This window comes from Martes martes (genome assembly GCF_963455335.1).
Source record: "Martes martes genome assembly, chromosome: 7".
In the NCBI taxonomy this organism is placed as follows: Eukaryota; Metazoa; Chordata; class Mammalia; order Carnivora; family Mustelidae; genus Martes; species Martes martes.
This window is the reverse complement of record NC_137894.1, coordinates 47,720,169-47,742,467: the sequence shown is the minus strand read 5'-3', so window position 1 is coordinate 47,742,467 and position 22,299 is coordinate 47,720,169. Positions and strand designations below refer to the sequence as shown.

Here is a 22,299-nt window from a genome sequence, read left to right as displayed (position 1 = left end):
GACCCGCAGAATCCTGAGTAAATAAAGCGTTGTGATGTTAAGCCACTAACGTTGGGTGTGTGATTAAGAGCTATAGATAACTGAAATGCTTTCCTTGACACTGATGTCGGCCCTCCCTCTCACCTGCCCAGTGCTATGCGCTTCCGTTTCACTTTTATTTACCTTTCTACCTACCAGTTGAGGAGCTCCTGAGGGCAAAGTTGGTATCCTTACTGCCAACGCAGAAGAGCACTACATAAATATTTACTGATTAGATGGAATTCTCACCTATCCACGTCCTAACAGAGCAGACACATTGGAGAATAGGTTAATTTTTGTATTTCTTTAGAAACATAAACTAAGAGGCTCCTGGGTGGCTCAGTCGGTTAAGCAACTGCCTCCAGCTCAGGTCATGATCCCAGGGTCCTGGATGGAGCCCCATGTCGGGCTCTCTGCTCACCAGAGAGTCTGCTTCTCCCTCTCCCTCTGTCTGCTGCTCCCCCTGTTTGTGTTCTCTCTGTCAAATAAATAAATAAATTCTTTAGCAACAACAACAAAAGGAAATAAACTGGGCACTGGTTTCTAAAAACCAGTGATACATGTACACTCTGAAATATGGAATATGAAATATGAAATATGGAATACTGAAGCAGCTGTAGTAAGCCTGGGAAAAGCAGTCTTGACCGACAAGCAGAATCATGATAAACCAGTCTTTTCCTTTATCTAATTTCCTGCTCGTTTACATTTACCATTTCTCTCTTCTCTTCCAAAACTACTTATTCTCTACAGCATAACGAAAGCGGCAGAGTCAGGGAACCTGACTGCTGCTGTCTGATCTAGTCCCTTCACCTTTCTTAAAAAGTCCTTTAATTTATCTGGATCTGTTTGCTTACTTGCAAAATGGGAGCTTTGATGTTTATACGGTGGAACAATCTTGGGGTGCCTCAAATCACTGATTTTTCAGTCATTTCCCATCACAATGTAGGGGAGCCTAAATGAGGTAATGAATATCAACCGATTTTGTTAAGTATTAGGTACATGCAAAGTGTTCTGCTGTCACCCTTGTTGTGAGAATGACACCAAGCAAGAAGATGTCAACAGCTGCAAAAAGAGGACAGAGCACCAGACTTGACATCAGAAGTCCTCAATTCCAGTCATCTTCTGCACAGGACTGGCTGTTTGCTGTCACTTTGGGCATGTCCCCTCCCTCCTCTGCCCCCAGTTTCCTCACTGGTATGAGGATGGATCTGGTTTAACAAGTTCTGAAGACACTCTCCTACTAAAAAATATTCTAGGGATGCCTGGGTGGCTCAGTCAGTTAGGCCTCCCTTCAGCTCAGGTCAGAATCTCAGGGTCCTGGGATTGAGTCCCACATCAGGCTCCCGACTCAGAGGGGAGTCTGTTTCTCCCTCTTCCTCTGGCACCCTCATTCTATCTCAAATAAGTAAAATTTTTAAAAAAATTTTTAAAAAACCGCTCTAATCTCTAAGTACAAGATAAGGTTTGTAAAAGAATTGTCTAAATACATGCTACAAAAATGTTCCAGTTTTTATTTGCCAGTTTAGAACCAAAGTATGTGCGACAGTCTGTATGAGCTTCAAGAGGATTTTTAAACTGACTTCCAGGTCACTGGATTTCAGTGTTGACAGAATTGTAGGATCAGTGGTTTTTACCATTGGACATCTCAAGGGAGTGGCCATGGTTCCCCAAATTATCACTCACAGAATTTAGAAGTGATAGATGTCACTAGAAGACTGGCCCCTTATCTTTCAGATCTCAATTTAACATATCTTAACTTACATAACACCACTCAGTTACTCCTATCATACAACAATGTTTGTTTCCATCTAATGACTTGCTGTTGTCAAATACCTTCTTTAAAACGTAGGCTCCATGAAGGGATTTTGTCAGTTTCATTCACAGCCATATTCCCAGGGACTAGCATGGTGTTTGGCATATATTAGACACTCAATAAAAATTCTGAGTGATTAATGAATAAATGACTACATCTTATCTAACCTCATCCCTGTTTCTTCTACAAAGCATTTCTTCTTGAGAGACAAAACAAAACAAAAACTTAAGACATGGCATGTGGTTATTCAGTTACTAGGCAAACGGGGTATTTTTATCCGTAAAGGGGACTATTCCGCTGTGGAGTAGGATGGATGTAGGGATCTACCCATTAGAATTTTCTTCCTTATATTGAATAGAAAACCATGGGCTTTTTTTTTTTTTTTGGTCATGTTAGCTTCAGAAAGTTCAGCCTGCCAGTCACTGAACACCAGCTTGCCTCTTTTCCACTAACAATCCTTCAAACATCTGAATATGGGTTGTCAAATGCTTGCTTTGTCTTCTCTTTATTTCTTTATTCTTCACATGAAGACTTTGTTGACTTAATGCTTTTTTAAAAGTCCAAATTGTGTGTGTTTGCAAGCAAACACACACAATTTGGACATGTGCTGTCGGAAAAACTTGAAAATCAGTCTGAAATCCATCAAAATAATAAAATGCTTAGCTGGGACTGCTAGCACCTGTTCCATCTTGTTTTGTCAATCTCATGGTTGTTCAGACAGCTCTGAGCACAAAGCGAGCTCAACAATGCCACATTCAGCGGGAAACACTCACTTTGTCTGCCATTTGCACATTCACTGTGATCACTGACAACCTTGGAAAATGCACATTTAGGCATGGTAATCTGAGACAGCTGGACCCCTTCACAAACCTTGCAGCCGACCGAACTAGTCAATCCATCATCTCCCAAAGGTCATTTTAACAGCTCCTTTTTGCAGTTAAGTTGCAGAATGTTTCAGATTAAAAAAATGACAATGGAAAAAATTAACTTAAGAGAGAATTATAGAAAGGGGAGTAGGAGCAGGGGAATGAGTGATGCTCTTTTTCTCTTTTTCTCAACATTCTTCAACGGAAGGGAGGGAGGCCCATGACAGAACTCCAGACCACACTCTGCCCACTTTTCTATACAGTCTGCCACTGAAATTTCCTTGTTGTTTGGACCCTTCGCTTTGATCCTTTTGCCTTCTGATGGTTTTCAGAAGAAACTGATCAACAGGTAAGATGTTTCACTAGATGGAGCAGCAGACTGAACATATGATAAGACTCAACCTCCACTCATGTTCTTGACGATAATTGTAAAAAGCGGAGAGGAGAAAATATCAGTATTTGAGTGGAGCACACCAAATGCCAAGTTTTATGGTCTAGAGAAGCCAACAGCAGCTGCTCATAGGGCATCCAGAGCCATCCGTCACCCCTAAGACCAGGTTCATCATCACCAAGGGCTAGAAAAGCAAACAAAGCCGCAGCTGGAGACCACTAGAGACAGCTGTGTCTCCCCGTGGCTTATGTAGGGGGTGGGGCAGGGTTGGGTTCTTACATATATTTAGGGGCAGGAATCAGGTCTGGATAATACTGCATAATTCTTGTCACTTGGCAAAACCATCCAATACACAGATGAGGATGTTATTTCAAACAGAAGCTTAGTCTCAGAGTCACTTTATGGGGTGGTTATTATTAAATGGAAGTGTTTAGAGAAGAGCCTAGGATACTGAAAGTTCCTGCTTTCAAAAAAGGCGTAGACTACTATTTCTCGCCTGCCCCCTTCACACTGTAGAACCAACAAGGGAACACGCCTGTTTTATTTACGAGTGTATCCTCAGCACTTCACAAAGTGTGTGCAACATAAAAGGTGCTCAACAAATATTTGAGGAATGAATGAATTCTAAAGTTATCTTCATGTACTACAGGTAAGAAAGTGACACTTGGAGTAGCAAAATGACTACCAAAATCACACCAATTACAAGTAGCGGTGCCAACATATCTGGTTCATCCAAAATCTGAGCATTTTAAGAGTTCAAGAAATAGGATGGCAGCCCTTGAATCTGAACATCTTATCACAGAATGAAAATTACCCACTCTTCATCAACTTCTCCAGAAGCTTCTGTCAAAGGTATTGGGCTGAGTGATCCATGCCACTTTCTCAATACTTTTGTTTTCATTTCACGTAGTTTTCCATGTTTGCTTGTAAATGGAGAAGATTACATTTCATTTTCTTGGTATATAATGAGTCTTATCCAGCATCCAGTAAAAAATATACACATATAAAGCCAGGGTGTTACAAATGGGATATATTCACAGGTTTTACATTTCCATAACACATGGTGGTTCTATCCAACTATTTTTACTTTTTTTTTAAAAAAAATATTTATTTATTTTAGAGAGGGGGGCTTGCAGAGGGAGAGAGTCTTAAGCAAACTCCCCACTAGCAGAGTTGGGTGTGGGGTTCGATCTCATGACCTGCCAAAACCAAGAGTCAGACATTTTAACTGACTGTGCCACCCAGGTGCCCACAATTACTTTCACTTTCTATGCTTGGGGAAAATTCTATTGTAGATGTCTATAGAAAATTCAAAAATTGTACCATTCCCCAGTAAAAACTCCGCTTCTCTGGGCAAAACCACTGATGTGTCATTTAGAAAAAAAGTTAAGTTTTGTTTTTTGTTTTTTGTGTTTTTTTGCTATAGGAATACTAAAGAGGAAGGTAATCTCCAACAACATATAAACATTTCTCTTGTTATAAAGTCATTTTCTTTGGTAGTTTCTTCCCCTCTGTTTCCTCTACTCTTTCTTCTTAAAACTTCTGTTCTTCACATTAGACTTCCTGACCTGGTTCTTGAATTTTCATTTCTCTGTTATTCTTTGAAAGTTCCTTTGTTACAGCAGTTCTTACAAACAAGTTCTTGTTTCCTGAGAATAGTACATGAGTTCATCTGAATTTTCCTTCACTGTATAGTTTCCAAGGCCCTCCAAGCTGCTTCTCCCCCAACCCCACCTCCTGCCAGTTATTTTAGGTCTCTGTCCTAATGGCCTTCCTCACATGCCTCACCAAGAGTAAGGCACTAAAAATCTGGCTGGAAATACTATGCTCATTGGTGAAACTTGTTGACTGATGTAACATGATGTAACATGAACCCCCACTGGTCTGGATCTTTAAGACTTCTTGGTCCGATTTCCTTAGAGAGAGTTTTTTCCACCCAAAAGGTAATCTTGGCTGCCAGCATCCTAGGAACAGAGTGTGATGGGAAGGCTGGGAGGTCTCAACATTTACCATCCACGTAATGCCTCCATTCCTCAGCGAGACACAGTCTTCTACCATGCCAGATATCACTGATTTTACTCTTTCCAAAAAGACCTCTACCTTCCTGTGTTGAGCTGAGGAGTGCTGACTGTGCACACAGGCTGAGTTATGAGAAGACTCTGTGGGTCAAATGGCTTACATGCTTTTCAAATGGGCTTTCAACTAATTCTCTTTTCTCTGGTCCCACCTTCATGTCTAGTTCCAGATAACTCGTATCACCAATTCCTGAGTCTTTTCAGTGTTCTACAGGAATTGGGGTGCTTGTCACCTTCTTTACAGCTAGCTTGAGGATTTCAGCATTCTCAGTGCTGCTAGGTTGTTTGCCACTGTCCGTCTGTTTCCCCACACCCAAAATTTGGTTGCAGTAGTCTCTCTTTCCCTTTTGCTTTGTCTTCATGGTAGTACTTTTTTTTTTTTAATCCCTTTATGGTTATTTTTAGTGGAGACTGAAGTGAAAGTGGAAGGTATGGCATGTTCTGTGTTCCATGCTTTAACCAAATTAGTGGCCTTTTTGAACCAAATAGAAATATTTCAAGAGGTAATTCCTTTTAAAGAGAGGGGTTGCTGGCTTAATTTTTTTCATTGTGACCTTTGTCCAGAAGCTCTGAAGTAGAGCTTCCATCTAAAGATGAGGACCCTGAAGCCCAGAGACTCAGTGACTTATCCAAGGATCTACAGTTTATACTGACAGAGGTGGAATCTGAGTCTAGGTCTATCCTCCAGCAAAAGAAAAAAAACCCTTCTCCACATGCAAAACATCTGTGATCTATTCAGCAAACACTTATGTGTGCTTATGTTAAAGGCTCCATCAAGCTTCAAACTCTGATCTTTATTCTCAGATGTGGCTTTAAAATTATTACAAAAATATGAAAAAATCAAGCCAAAAAGATTTCTTGAGTGCCCACTTCGGGGCAGTGGAATTGTGCTAGTGAGTGTAAGAGGTTTTCAGAGTATCAGATTTGAATGTTGTCCCAAGGAACTCTGAGATGCCTATAAATTATTATAGCACAAAGTGGAAAAGGCAGATGCCACAAGGAAGATGCAGATGAAGGTCAGAAGAAGAAGGTATTACTTTTTGCTGAAGAGGTCAGAGCAGGTGTCAGGAAGGATGGGTATTTAAACTGTATCTTGGGAAGATGAAAAAAGAGTTATATTCCACGTAGTGAACAGCATAGTATTCCATGGGTTTATTTTTAACTTGGTAAAGGTGATTCTAAAACTCACAAGAAAAACTCTAACTCTTTGTTGAAACAATGGAACTCATGAAAATCTTCAGAAGATGGTGTTACTTTGATGACAATGACCTTGTGTGGCTCTCTGAACATGTTCTTCACCTATCTGGAGACATTTTTCTAAGCCCTGGACCTCGCTTTCATCATTTAACACATCATTCAAACCACTTCAATAAAACAGGGATCACGCTGAAGAGGGGTCTCAGAGGACTAGATGACACTCCAATTAACCAAGCACATTGAGCCAGATTGTTCTATGCCTCAGACTCAAGAGACTGGCAGAGAGAGGAGGCAAACAAAGGCAGAAAGAGCGAGGACCCAAGTGAAAAGAGCAAAATGCATGTGTTAGAGACGGGCTTTCAGTCTGACTCCTGCAGAAAAACCTGTCAGAAGATTATTCACCACCAACCTTAATAAGGTTTATGATAACCCGCCAGATAGAATCACAGACCAGAACATGTACTTGTAGAGCATACTCAGTGACAGTAGGAACATTACAGGACTGGCCTGGTGCCTTTTTAAATGTGCATGTATTGGTCCGGGTACTGCGAATGAAAGGCCGGAAGACAGTGTATGCGGTCTTCCTTTTCTGACCCAAGAAGGGCCAACTTGAAAAAGCCAGCTTTTGCAAACATGTTGTGACTTAAATGACATAAGAATATGAATGGAATAACTAATTAGTGAAAACAACAGTGAGGCTTCTCTCCTCAAGCTATTCTGTAGGAGGAGAGATATACACAGCTGCCTGTGAAACCAAGAAATTGTGCCCTAAAATGTTTCAGGGACTCCTCTTCCCTAAGGATTAAATAACATCATCAAACTTGGTAAAACAAATCTCTTATTATGTGCCAATTTTCATTTTAAAGTTTAGCCCTGAAGTTTCAAATGGCAAGTGCCAGGGTGAAGTGTCCTAAAAATCACTGAGTTGACGGAATCATCGTGAACTTTCTAGAAGAGTCAAATATTCTTGGAAGCAGGATTAGTTCTCCTGGTTTGTCCTACTTTTAGTTCAGGAATTTTGTACTTTGTTAGTGGGTCTTACTTTTTTTCTTTTCTTCTTCTTCTTCTTTTTTTTTCTTTTTTTTTTTTTTGCATTTCCACAATGATTTCTGTCATGAAGCTTCAAGGAAGAAGTGCGATTCCACATGGATTTTTTTCCTGTTACGAAGCGAGCCCGCACAAACCCCACATACTGCGATGCCTTTATTTGGTTTCCTAACTAACCCACATGAAGAGAACTACAACACATTCAAAGAATTTAAAGATCTGAGTTGAAAACCATAAACAAAAAACATAGAAAGCAGCCAAATTCTTCTCAACTAGTAAAACTGCCATGCTCTAGTGAAGCTGAATAATCCCATTTTTTTCCCTTCTTAAGGGTAGTCTCCACGTTTATGTTACTTCTGCCAACTCCAAATACAACATACAGCTGACAAAATCCTGGAAGAGACCCATCTTATCCCCCAGGGATGCTGAACAGAGAGGAGACGGGGCAGTTCTGATCCTGAATGAAAGATAGTCTGATATTAAAGATTCTTTGCTTAAGGCACAAATGTACCTGTCTGTGACTTTTTTAATGGCACATTTTTAGTGGCATGTAGCATCATCTTTTATGAACGAGTGTGCGAGAGGCCTTGTTATGACCCCCACAGGGACTGTGACAGCACATTAACGAGGGGAGAGCAGTACGGAGAAGGCAAGCAAAGGTGAACCTCGCTATTTTAGGAGTTTAAAATAATGAAGGCTACTTCTGATGCCTGTATCACCAAACCTTAGGGAAGGGCTGAGAGTTTATGGGATTTGCAGGGGGCAGGCATGTTAGTAGAGGTAGAAGGGATGGAAAACTCTAGTTCCCATTTTGTCTCTGGATCTTGTGTCATTTCAGAAAAATTCCTTTGCTCAGTTTCCTGTATTTTCACCCCATTGGCTTCTTTACCACCAGTACCCTCAAAACACTTTGAGGAAGGTACCCACACAGATAGGTAGTGAAATGGCCCAGGGCAGACCCTGCAGGCTCTGACACCAGATCTGTCCTAAAAAGGTTCACAGAGACCCACCTCAGAATGTGCTGGGCGATGAGGAGGGGCTCTTCCCTCTTTTCCTTCTTCCTCCCAGAGGCAAACTCTCTTCAAGACCAACCCAGCTCAACTGTCCACTCCTTTGAGAAACCCCGCCTCGCCCTGGGGCTCAGGGTCCCCTGGAAACAGCTTTACTGAAGATACTGGCACGCTGTCTGGTTTGGCTTTAGGGGGTCTCTCTTCTTTATCAAAAGCTCTGTGTGCCCCCACTCTCCAAGGCCTGGCCTAAGTGCTTTAATAGTAATCACTGAATGAAGTAAAGATTTTACTCTTCAGGGCACACACCTAGCAAGGGAGTCTTGCTTTTTTAAAAGTGAGGATAAACAGAAGAGAAGCAATTCTTTGATGATGTTGACTGTTTCAAAACACAATTTGTTATTCAGAATTTTAAAATGCTATTGAGGTTTACTCTTCTCTCTATTGCGATTTTATTTATTTATTTTTAAAGATTTTTTTTTCTATTTATTTGACAGACAGAGATCACAAGTAGGCAGAGAGGCAGGCAGAGAGAGAGAGAGAGAGAGAGGAGGAAGCAGGCTCCCCACCAAGCAGAGAGCCCGATGTGATGAGGGGCTCAATCCCAGGACCCTGGGACCATGACCTGAGCTGAAGGCAGAGGCTTTAACTCACTGAACCACCCAGGTGCCCCTCTATTGTGATTTTAAATAGGATTTGCCACCTTTACCCCAAGCAGACCTAGGTGAAAACAAAGTGCGCCTTGTGGACTAACTTCCCCATACTCTGAAGGTAATATTCTTGTTACATCCACCCCTAGGGAAAAAGAACCTTGGCATTCTCTTCATCACTGAATTACTCACATTTTTTCATCTAGGGACTCGAAACTCTGGGTTCTCTTCCCTATCACTTATTTTGTGTCACTTTGTGCCCTAAATGAATTTGGTATAAAGCACACGCCCGGGGCCTTACACTGTTCTCTAGTGGCTTACTGGTTGACCACTTGTATTCGGTCATATGCTGTCACTTGCTTGTCTGTGGGTCATGGCTCCTAGCAGACAAGGGCTGCAAACACACAGTTCCCTCTGAAAGCACTTAGTTGAACATCATGCAACAACCCCTCTCAATGATCATAATCAGACTGCACCTTCCACCCTGTACCGACATTACCTCCTCCTTCTGACAGAACATGGGCTCCTCACCAACCATTTGAAAAAACACAGGGAGCATTACAACCCCTAACCCTTCCTGGCCCTCACTCCCAACCGTCTGTCTTCAACTGCTCTCCTCTTCATCCCAGGAGCCAACACATTCCTTTTGGCATGCAGGTGTCCCAGACTTACTGTGACAATTTCTTACACAGTTCCCTACACCTTAACCCTCCTCAATCTTACAAATTCAACAAGACCGTTTTCTTCAGTCTTCTGGAGACCATTCAATAGTTTACCTACAGGATAAAAGAACATGATCGACCAAACTCCAAATACATCAATGGCAAACTTCCTCTTTACACTCTAAAGACTGTCTTTTTAAATCTTTGCATTCCTAGCACCTACCGAAATACTGGCAGACATGTGTTGCAGTATGCAAATGCAAGTATGTCCTATGTACTGGGAATCTATCAATCTACTTACCGCCTACCTATCTTAACTGATCTCCTTGTTTCCATGCTTGCCCTTCTATAGTCCGTGCTCCAGAGAGCACTCAATGATCTTTTGAAAATATAATTCAATCACTTCCTCTCAGAATAAAATCTAAAGTCCTTACCATGACCTACAAGACAGTATAAGAACTAATCTCCAGCTACCTCTCTGAATGTATTTTTTCCCATTTTTTTCCCTTACTAACTCCACTATACTCATCTTGGTCTCTCTGCTTTCCTTAAACACGCCAAACACACTCCAGCTTAGTGCCTCTGTTTTTCTGCTGTTGCCTTATGGCTCTAGAGCTCCTTTCATATCATTCAAGTTTCTGCTCAAAGGTTACTTTATCAGAAAGGATCACTCTGCTTTATTTCTTCTCCATAGGACTTGCCTCCACCTGATAAGTTATATGTTTAGTTATGCTTCTGTTTTCTGTCCTCCTCATGCCCTACTTCATGGGAGTCAAGACTGGAGTGTCCTTTCGTCACCATATTCCCATTGCCCATCCAACAGGCATCATGGGAGCTCAAAATGAGTGTGGAAGGAAAGAACAGAGGATCTTTATACTTGTTCTAAATCTTAAATCTGTTAGTTATGCTCTCTCGTGGTCCTGCTCTGTGCCTCATGTTATGTCACACTAGGGTCTATCATTGTCCAAGTCGCTCAGCTCTGGAGTTGATGCAGAAAGTTAAAGAAAGATATCAGACTGTTCAGAGTCATAGAATGTTAGTCTGGAAAGAGGAAGAAATGAGGCCCGGTGAGGAACAGTGGCTTGCACAGGACACCTAGAAAACCAGCAGCAAGAAAGGGGAACCCTCCTACACTGTTGGTGGGAATGCAAGCTGGTGCAGCCACCATGGAAAACAGCATGGAGGTTCCTCAAAAAGTTGAAAATAGAGCTACCCTATAACCCAGCAATTGCACTACTGGGTATTTACCTTAAAGATACAAATGTAGTGATCCGAAGGGGCACGTGCACCCGAATGTTTACAGCAGCAATGCCCACAATAACCAAACTATGGAAAGAACCTAGATGTCCATCAGCAGATGAATGGATAAAGAAGATGTGGTATATATATATACAATGGAATACTATGCAGCCATCAAAAGAAATGAAATCTTGCCACTTGCAATGATGTGGATGGAACTAGAGAGTATTAGGTTGAGTGAAATAAGTCAATCAGTGAAAGACAATTAGCATATAATCTCCCTGATATGAGGAATTTGAGAGGCAAAGTGGGGGGTCTGGGGGTTGGGAAGGAAAAAACTGAAACAAGATGGGATTGGGAGGGAGACAAACCATAAGAGACTCTTAATTTCACAAAACAAACAAAGAGCTGCCTGAGGGAGGGGGGTATGGAGAGGGTGGTTGGGTCATGGACACTGGGGAAGGTATGTGCTATGGTGAGTGCTGTGAAGTGTGTAAGCCTGACGATTCACAGACCTGTACTCCTGGGGCTAATAATACCTTATATGTTAATTAAAAAAAAAAAAAAAAAGAAAATCAGCAGCAAAAGTGAAACTGTTCTCTGTCTTTCATTCCCAATCTGGGACTCTTATCTCTACACCACATACTTCTCAAATGTTCTACGTTCCATCTGGTCATTTATTAAATGCATTCAATGGCAATGATTTAAATATGCAAAGAGAATTTATATAACAGCAAAGGCCTGAGCTCCACAAATCACAAGTGCTAGTTTCCCCCGAAACAAGTTACCTGACCACGCCCTTCAGGACTCTGCTGGGAAAGTGTGTTCTGAGCTTCTGTCTGAAATTATTGCTAACCTCTCAGCTGATGCATACATTATTGTATTTCCTCTTAAATTCTCTTCTGTGAGGAAGCAGAAGAATATGGTTTAACAAACACTGACTACTTTATTTTTGCTTTCTATAGTGCAGATGAATTGAGTCTAAAGATATTTCCTTATAAATTCAATTGCATTCATGCATTACAGAAGTCCCAGAGAAAGTACTTAACCCCCAAAAAGGTGATAAAACCATGACTGCAACTCTACCCATGATCTTATTTAAGGAGTCCTTTCTACTTTTTAAAAAGCCCTCCTTTCTCTTAGTCAATGTATGTGAGAAACAATTCTTGAAGTACTGGTGAGTGTCAGATTCTATACTAGTATAATTCAGCCAGATGTCCTTCTAATGGAAACTGTACACATTTCCTTACAGATCAAGAGTCATTGTAAAGAAACCTTAGCACAGAGTTCTAGTGGGGTTACACGTAGCACACTAAGATGAAGTCCATTCTAAGTACAGCTATATAAACAGTCAAGACACTAAAACTGTGCTGAATACATACTCTTCATCCTCGTCCAGGTCATATCATGCCCCGTTCCCCAACACATGAAATGACTACATTGGAGAAAGGTGGTTTTTTCTTTCTAAACATATAGAACTTATACATCCAAATGAGTAGGGCCGTACTCTTTAATCACCTCTGGGAGTCATATATGCATTCCACCAAGGTCACCATTACAGAGATCTTCTCTAGAATTTAGTCATAGAGGGACTCTGGGAACCTGTATTTTTAAGAAGCTCTCCAAGAAAGTTTTACACAGGTGATGTGTAAGAAACAGCATCTCAGAATAGTCTGTTCACAAGCCATTCAAGGATATCAAAAGGACTTTAGAGTTAAACTTGGTGTACACATACACATAACACATTGGAGGGTTATTATTTTTTTTTTCAAAATCTTCATTCTTCCTGATATTATATTATTCCTGATATACACAGAAGCAGCTATTTGCAAATGACATACCTCCATAAAAGAGATCCCTAAACTCCAGACATCAGAATGGATTCCATACTGCTCCCCTGAAATTCTTTCGGGCTGTAAGAAAACAGAAGCTAGTGAGTTGATAGAGCTACTCCAGGAAACACTAAGACAAAATCACTAAGGCAGCCACCAACACTTTGTGGCACCTAATGAAGCACAAAACAATTTCATGTATGTGCATGTGTGTGCGTGTGTGTGTGTGTAGGTGTATTAGACAGGTAACATACATAAACAATAGAGGTAATATGGACAGATAATCATCTCACTGAATCCTCACAAAGTCCCTGTGAGGAGAACTTTATTACCTCTATTTTACAGATAAAGAAAATGGAGGTTTGGATTGGTGAAAATGGAGGCTCAGATTGGCCAGGTCCTCAGCTGGGAAATGAGCTGAGACTTGAATCCAGGTCCAATCCCTCCAGATTCAGTGGTCTTAGCTGTGAAGTGACAAACTATACAACATTATACAATGTCATCACTTACTTGCACTTTTGAGAGAAGGGTCTGGATAACTAGGGATTCTATTATTTTTAATTTTTAACTTTTCATTTGGAAATAGTTTCAAACTTATAAGAAAGCTGGAAAGCTAAAAAAAAAATCGCGATTTCCTTTGCCCAGATTCATCTATGGTTCAACATTTTATTCCATTTATCAGGGTTTCTTTTTATATAAACCAAGAAACAGTTTGAAAGGTCCATCTGGGACAACTGGTCCTCCACGCAAGACATGTACCAATATGCGGTCTAGAAAGCCACCACAGGCACACTCTCTACTTGAGCAAGAATAGTTCCATAGTGAAGTGGGTGCAGCCTGGTGTCTCCATCCCTCCAGGATCTAGCATTCAATATCGTACTTTGCTGCAATCTTTTGAATGAACACAGGAGCACACAAATAAGAGAAACCAAAGTCTCATGGAGGTGCAATAGTCGTTGAAGGTTACAGAGCTGGACATGGGAGGCTTGGGATCATAACCCATGCCTCCTGGCCTTCAGGGCACATTCTGTTCGTGGGTCCACCCATGGAGTTCCTAGCGGCAACCATTGGCATCAGCCTTCGGGAGCTTTCATGGGAGTCCTGAAGAGTATTTGGGGCCAGGATCAGCCTGGTCCACTGCACATGGAGGAAGGAGGTATCCACCACTCAGCAGCAGAGGATACACCAGGGGAGTGGAAGATGTGAGCCCGGTGCTCTCAGGTCATTGGCACAGTCCTACATCTCAGGGAGTTGGCTTAGCTGGGACCCAGAATTTGTGACCTACTTTCTGCCCACACCTATCAGGCTACCTCAATATACTTATTGCCTTCTCCTGGGCCCACTTGCCGTAAAATTACATAAAGCCCTGTCCTGGGGTAGCAGGATGGATCGTCTTATTTCCCTCCCTTTATTTATTTCTTTAATTTATAAAACCCCTTTCCCACCAAGAACAATTCTTCCCCTGGGCCAAATGTCATCTGACCATCTCTCTCAGCTGCTAAAAGACACGGTCATTCCAATTCCTCAGTACTTTTACTTTTAAGTTCAAATCCCCTACCCCCCATCACCTCTGAAGCTCTAGTTCACACATGAATGAGCCCATTATCCAAGCCCAGCTAGTTCAATAGGTGCTAGGACGAAAGCAGCTGATTAGTTACAGGAATATCACCACCACCATCATCATCATCAAGACTACCGTGTGCATTTACTACAGAATTTCCATATGCTTGGCATTAAGTGCTGTTCATGCATGTCTCATTTCAGAATCATAAACACCCATATTAGATTGGTACTATTACTAACCCCTTCTAACAGATAAGGAAAAGGAGGCATAGAGAGGTCTAGTTTGCACCCACTATATAAAGATAGTAATAACTATCATGTAATTACCAAACACTGGACTAGATACTTTGCATCCTCTACACCTTTGGACGATCTCGCAAGGTTAGATATTACTGCCTTTATTTTATAGATGTAGAAACTGAGGCTTCATAAGATTAAGTGACTTGCTAAAGTCCAGAGCTGTGGGTCAGCAGTAGGCATATTCGTTTAGAAACACAGCCAGGATTCAAACCCAGGTATGTTTGACTGCAAAATGAGGGCTCTTTCTAGTGCGTCAAACTGCCCTCAGAACCAGAAGTCAGAAGAGCCACACACTAATCTCGATGTGGTCAGTGTTTCTCAAAATACAGCCTTCAGTTCATTTTTTTTTTAAGATTTTATTTATTTATTTGACGGAGATTGAGAGAGAACAAGCAGGGGGAGGGGGGCAGAGGAAGAGGGAGAAGAAGAGGGACTTGATCCCAGGACCCTGAGATCGTGAGCTGAGCTGAAGGTAGATGCTTAACTGACTGAGCTACCCAGGCACCCCCTTCAGTATTCATTTTAAAAAATAATTCCTTGGGATGCTTGGGTGGCTCAGTGGGTTAAGCGTCTGCTTTCAGCTCAGGTCATGATCCCAGCGTCCTGGGATCGAGTCCCACATCCGGCTCCTTGCTCGGCGGGGTGCCTGCTTCTCCCTCTGCCTGCCACTCCCCCTGCTTGTGCTCGCTCTCTATCTCTCTCTCTGACAAATAAATAAAATCTTAAAAAAAAAAAACTTGAAAAAATTTTAAAAATAAAAAATAATTTTTCCAGATGATTCTTTCATATACTCAGCCTCAGTCACTAAACATTTCCACATTCCCTGCAGAGGCAATGACCTGTCTTCCTCCTCTTTGCTTAGTGAACATTTCTTTTATAAAGGCCCTGCTCATGGGTCACCTGTTTTTTGGTGAAATGTTCCTCTATTTTTCAGGAAGAATTAACAAATTCTTGCCTCTGTCCTTCATGAAAATGTCATTTGTGTCTAATATTAATACACTGCACTGTGTTGTAACCAATCCGATTACTAGCCTGTTTCTCCTAAGAGACCAAGAAAGTGTCTTACTCATCTCATACCTAGTACCACGGCGGGCACACAGTCGGGGAGCAGTCATGGTATGCTGCCTTGAAGGGATGTTATACGTGTTTACTGCACATTTGGTTTAAAGCGTGTACCAATTATTAAGTCCCCTGGAGTGTTCTACTAATATAACTTACCCAATATTATTGCTATTCATGCCCATCAAGAACATCTAGCAAATAAGAAAAATCCTAAAATCCTCCAGAATTCTTGAAAAAATAACCAAATGGCAGCTTCCTCCCTGTTCCTCCTGTCCTTACTCTCTCCTGTCCTTCATTCCCCTCGCTGACAGTTATCACTCTATAGCACTCACACAGAGAGCAGAACAAGCATACAAAGGCAAGGGGAGTCCAGATACAAAAATACTTTGGCAGGATCAACAACAAGATTAAATACATTCATAACATTTGCCCACTGAACTATCCAAACAAATGCAAACTGGAAGCTGAAAATAGAGCACGAAAAAACTGGGGCATCTGGGTGGCTCAGTCGGTTGAGCATCCGACTCTTGGTTTTTGGCTCAGGTCATGATCTCAGGGTTGTGAGACTGAAACCCGTGTCTGGTTCCATATTGGGTGTGGAGCCTAAGACTCTCTCCCTCTGCCCACCCTCCCCCGCCAGCTCACGCACGTTCTCTCTCTCTCTCTCAAATAAAATAAATCACTCTATAAAAAAAATACATAAAGCATAAAGCATGAAAAAACTGAATTAAATTTAAAAAGAAAAAATCAGTGGTAATGGTCACAGGTGGCAAGTAAGAGGCTCCTTAAGGATGAGATTCTGACAACCTCTCACTGGAGAAATCATCCTTGCACTAAACTCACAAAATGAGATCACTGTTGTGATGCTGTGCTCAAGCATGAATGCTCAGTGAAAGTAGGTAGCCAGCTCTCCGGGTCTACCTGAAGAACTGGTACAGCAGATAAAGACTGGGAAATGTGCCCAGGTCCCTGAAACAGACACAGCCACAAGATGAGCCCCAATTCACTATGAATTTAGGGAGCCAGGACTTGATGGCCTGAGGCTGCACAATTCAAATCTGTTCTCGCACTTGAAGCCAAGGTGGCCTGCCCTGTCCTCTCCCATGTCAAACAAAACAAAACGGAACAAAACAAAACAAAACACAACATAACACCAACCATCAGGTACCATACTACTGATGGAAGATCTGTGACGGACATTTTGCAGTTAAAAATCAAAAGCTGTGTTACTTTCTGACATGGCAGCTGTCACCAGTGTGGGAAGCTAAATAACAGGAAAAACAGGACTCCTGTCCCCAGCACTTCCGTACTGAGGTTTAGGTGTGGTGGTGAGGGGGAAGATTCTGGTCTGTTCTTCCTGAGAATAGTGGGGAGTGGTGGTGGTATGAAAAGCAGAGTTTATAGAGGATCTGAAAGGGTAACATGGCACTCCTTCCTGCCACCCTCTGTGGCTTGTTATTTACTCAGGACCCATGGTTAGCTGACTCACTCCAGAATCATCTCTATGTACAACAGGATTCACTGGTCAAAAGCAGGAAGATACCAAGGGGCATCCCTTATCTCTTCTGATAAACAATTTCTGCTCAGGGTTACACTACTCACAAAATTAACAAAGTATGCACAAATATTTTAGGTTAGTAAGCAATCAAAATATGTATCACAAACAAGGGAGAATTCTTCCTCTTCTTTTTTTTTTAAGTTAGCCAGATCCCCGTGGGTAGTAGAACATACTGGTTAGCCCAGGGTTCCGAGGTCAGAATGCTCTAACTCCATCTTCCACACCATGAATTCTCTCTTCTGCTATGGCCAATATGCTACCGAGTAGTGAGTGAGTTTTTACATCTTAATCTAGTAGTTTTGTTTGAGATGTTCTCAATCTACTATGTCACTTCTAAAATCTGTGATGTGAAGAGTGTGTGTATCTGTTGTTCCTGCTGGTTCTTCTTCACGTTGCCTTGTTTCCTTGTGTGCCTGGTTTCTGTAGACTACTTGCAGTTTTTGCGCTTGAAAACATTCTGGAGAGATTCTCTGAGCCGTAAGGTAGTGTGCCGACCTCAAACCAGGTTCTTAGCATGAAGCTCCTTTTCCAACTCATGCCATGAATATAAATACTAGGTGTAAGTCTGTGTCAGAGTTGGTCTATGGCTGCAACTTTCCCCCTTTTCCTTTCCCCCTGCTTCTCTGCGTGGCTCTGAGAGGCCTTCTTTTTTGTTCCCTGGGACTGGGGGAGGAGGAGCAGCCACAGCTTTGGCTCTGGTTCGCTCATATACTGAGGGTGAGCCCTTTGGATCTCCAACGTGATGGGGAGAAAATCTCCTCTGAGCTCTGTAGGGATCTCCTCCTCCTCTGAGACCCTCTGCCTTAGGAGGACCCCAGACCATTCACAGCTGCGGTCCAGGCACGTCCCTCAGGAAGAAGTAGGTTTGGTGCTCCAACGTTCTGCTTTCCCCTCTGTTGCAGGATGCCGTTGTCGTTTTAGCTCTTCAGTGCATTTGAGATGATTTTTAAAGTAGTTTACCTAGCATTTTTCTTTTTTCTTTCTTTCTTTTTTATTTGACACAGAAAGAGAGAGAGAGAGATCACAAGTAGGCAGAGAGGCAGGCAGAGAGAGAGGGGGGAGCAGGCTCCCTGCTGAGCAGAGAGCCTGATTGCAGGGCTCGAGCCCAGGACTGGAGATCATGACCTGAGCTGAAAGCAGAGGCTTAACCCACGGAGCCACCCAGGCGCCCCCTACCTAGCATTTTTCAATGGTAGAGTTGGTCCAAATAGCCCAACCTGTTGTTACCAAAAACTAGAAGGTGGTGTCCTAATTAAATCTTGACTCTCACTACTTGGTCAGCTCTAAGACCCTGGGATGAATTTACTTCACCTCCAGTTTCCTCATCTATAAAATGAAGACAATAATAATACGTATACTTCATAGGGCTGTGTGAAGATTAAGTGAATCCATTTGATGTGCTTCATTTAGTACCTGTCACATGGGAATGATCAGTAAATGCCGACTTCCTTTTGATCACCACCATTGCCATGACCATCACTGCATGAACATGGCCAATGTCGCTGTATTATGTCATCTGTATAGGTTTCATTCTGGGTAAGGGTAATTTCCCAGGATAAGAAGAGCCCAGGTGGGAAAAATGTTCATGAGATAAAAATAGTTGTTTTGATGCACTTCCTTTTTAAAAGATTTTATTTATTTGTTTGAGAAAGAGAGAGTGCATGAGCAGGGAGAGGGGCAGAAGGAGAGAATCTCAAGCAGACTCCATGCTGAGCACGGAGCCGAATGCAGGGCTTGATCTCACGACCCTGAGATCATGACCTGGGCTGAAATCAAGAGTCAGACACTTCACTGACTGGGCTACCCAGGCGCCTCTTGATGGACCTTCTGATCACAAAGCACAAGTATTTGGGTAAGATCTTAATTTTAAAACTTTATTCATAATAATGTCAAACTTATATTTGATTAAAACATTCTAATAGTAAACAAACCACAATGACTGAACAATGGGTTGAAGTTTAGGGACTTCTATGTTTAAAAGATGGTAAGATTTTTAGTAATAAGAATATCTGAGAAATGGTTTAATGTGAGCCCCTCGAGCCTTCTCAACTTCTCTTGTAATCCTGCTGGATGAGATCCTTTTCAAATGAAGCTGAAAATCTTTCTTGCAGTGACTTACAGTGTCTACTGGACCTAAATATCTGCCCCTAAAATGTGGTATGTCCTTGGACTTGCCATCCACTTTCTGATCACGTGGGTCAATGAGGAGGTTAGGCCAGATGACTTTCCAAGTCTCCTATAAGACCCAACCCTTAAAAAAAAAAAAAAAAAAAAAAAAAAAGAGGGACGCCTGGGTGGCTCAGTTGGTTGGACGACTGCCTTCAGCTCAGGTCATGATCCTGGAGTCCCGGGATCGAGTCCCGCATCGGGCTCCCAGCTCCACGGGGAGTCTGCTTCTCCCTCTGACCTTCTCCTCGCTCATGCTCTCTCTCATTGCCTCTCTCTCAAATAAATAAATAAAACCTTTAAAAAAAAAAAAAAAGACCCAACCCTTAACGTGCCCATAAGTGGTTAATTAGTATTATTTTTTCATGACGTAGGATCTTAAGAAACCTGCCCTCTTTCCTAATTATCATTTTCCTATCCCTTACACTTTAGACTATAGAAGAATGAAGTGAGATTGTACATGCAGTGCTATTTCTTTGATTTACTTTCTTTTCAATATTTGAGCAGCCTAGTTGACTGTGTTTGGGTAATTTGGGGGTCTTCTATACCTTACAGTGCAATGGAAATACTTAATATGAAAAGTTAAATGCTCTGCTTATAATTAGTGAATAAGTCATGCTGGGAAGGCAGCTTTCAAGAACTAATTCATTCAGCTAGCCCTGTGTGTAGGACCACACACATGCCACTCAGAAGATCATGATCTAGATCGGGAGAGATACAGATATAATCTGGACACAGGGAGAGGCACAGCAGTTAGACGTTAAGTCTCTGTAGACAGATGACTTAGGTCTGAATCCTGACTCTGCCACTTACTAGATGTATGAACTCAAGTAAACTACTTAACCTCTCTATTCCTGTTTTTTCACCTGTAAGATGAAAATGGTATTACTTACCTGATAGGGTTGTTGTAAAGATTTAAAGCATTTATACATGTAAGAGTTTAAAAGAATGACTGGCACAAGGGTTAAATATTAGTTATTATAAGGTATCATACCAGCTGACCTCTAACTGTATATTCCCACAACTCTTATTACTTATCCTCTGCCCTACCTCCCACCCCCAACAATATCACAGTATCTTCTATTTCTAAGTCTTTGGTCCTCCCTCCATAGTGATCTTTTAGTAAGTATCCTTTTCACATACTGTTAAATCATCCAAATCATACACTGTATGCGTTCTTACTCTCTAAACGTATGTCTGATACAACTTAAGTCTTTCTTGGGGCTCACATGATGTAGCCACATATAATGCCAAGCTTCCCATTTCACCCACATCTTCTGCGGCTTCGAATGGTTCCGCTGTGACCCAGCTAATAGCACAGGAGCTGCTCAGTCAATGCTGGTTGATGGACCGCTGGTACTCAGTGTCAGATACGGCTTTCTCGGGGATAGGCCAGAGGCTGGCCAACTTTTTCTGCATATGGCGAGCATAAATATTTCTCCCTCTGTGGGCCATATGGTCTCTGCTGCAACTGTCAGGGCGACTCCACTCGGCCACTGTATCCCCAACACAGCCAGAGCCCACACGCAAACGGAAGGGCGTGGCCACGTTCCAATGAAACTTCCCTTTCTGACCTAATTTTTAAATTTTGAAATACATATTGATTCACGAGTGGAAAAAACTATATACAGGGAAGTTCTGTGCACCCTTCACCCAGTTGTCCTCAATGGTGGTTCTATAATAGGATCTTGTGGTATCTCAGGCAGGGATTAAGACCCGTAACAGAATAATGTTATTTCTACCTTCTCCCACCCCAACCTCTGATCTCACACCAGCGAGAGTCTGCTGGACTAAGCAAAGCTCACTGTTGGGCTATCACTTTGGGCTTTCTAGGTATCTTATGCTTTTTACAGCCTGAACTATAAAGCTGAGGACTAGGATTCACCCACCCAAGAAGCAAAGCAATTTTAGCTGTGCCAATCTGAGCTAACATTTCATAATTTTAGTCCTCGCATATTCAATTAACAGATGGACGCATCACATTCATCCATAAACGAAAAGGGAAAAAGGTAATTTCTTTATCGTACACCTGGGAAAGACAACTGTAATCTAGATTTGTACATTCGAACATAATGCAATTTAATTATTAGGGCAATTTAAAGCTACTAAAAACATGATGGGTAGATGATAAGTTGTTTCATTTATACTAGTTTTATTTATTTATTTTTAAATCACAGTGTTCCGTAATTCTTTCAAGGACAGAAACTGTGGCATTTGGTAGGGATTTATTAATTGTGAAAGTGGCTCACCAATCTCACTAACCTGGTAGAGCCAAGAGGGTGATTATGTTTTGTTTTTTTTTTTAAAGATTTTATTTGTTTATTTGACAGAGATCACAAGTAGGCAGAGAGGCAGGCAGAGAGAGAGAGGAAAGCAGGCTCCCTGCTGAGCAGAGATCCCGATATGGGGCTCGATACCAGGACCCTGGGATCATGACCTGAGCCGAAGGCAGAGGCTTTAACCCACTGAGCCACCCAGGCACCCCGAGGGTGATTATGTTTTATATAAACAGACACGATGACTTTAGAGGTTAATATTTTTCCACATTACCTAGGAAAATGAGATAGAATGAATTTTCTTTAAAAACCAGGCAAGACAAAAATTAACTATTCTGATACCTCAATAAGAAAAAAAAAGGCTCATCCTGTTCTGAGAATAAGATCCAGAGTTCCATCCATATTAATATCTTTTTATCAAGATAATATACGGACTGAGAATAAGAGCCAGGGTTCCATCCATACTAATATTGCTTAACTTCATATAAAGACTATTGGAAGCAAAACACACTAAATCCAGAATCCTCATTTAAAATTAAAAAAAAAAAAAAAAAAGGCCTTAAGGTGTTAAAACTTG

The 22,299-nt window shown here is 41.7% G+C and overlaps 1 protein-coding gene across 9 annotated transcripts in view; it reads right to left on the bottom strand.

The window, feature by feature from the left end:
* The window catches only part of MAP2K5 (mitogen-activated protein kinase kinase 5), a 258,142-nt gene that overhangs the window by 94,346 nt on the left and 141,497 nt on the right, over window positions 1–22,299 (bottom strand). For all 9 annotated transcript variants that reach the window (XM_080807862.1, XM_080807858.1, XM_080807865.1 and 6 more), the window contains exon 16: window positions 12,807–12,878. In XM_080807862.1, the coding sequence (XP_080663988.1) occupies window positions 12,807–12,878 (72 nt within the window). The remainder of the gene's footprint in view (window positions 1–12,806; window positions 12,879–22,299) is intronic.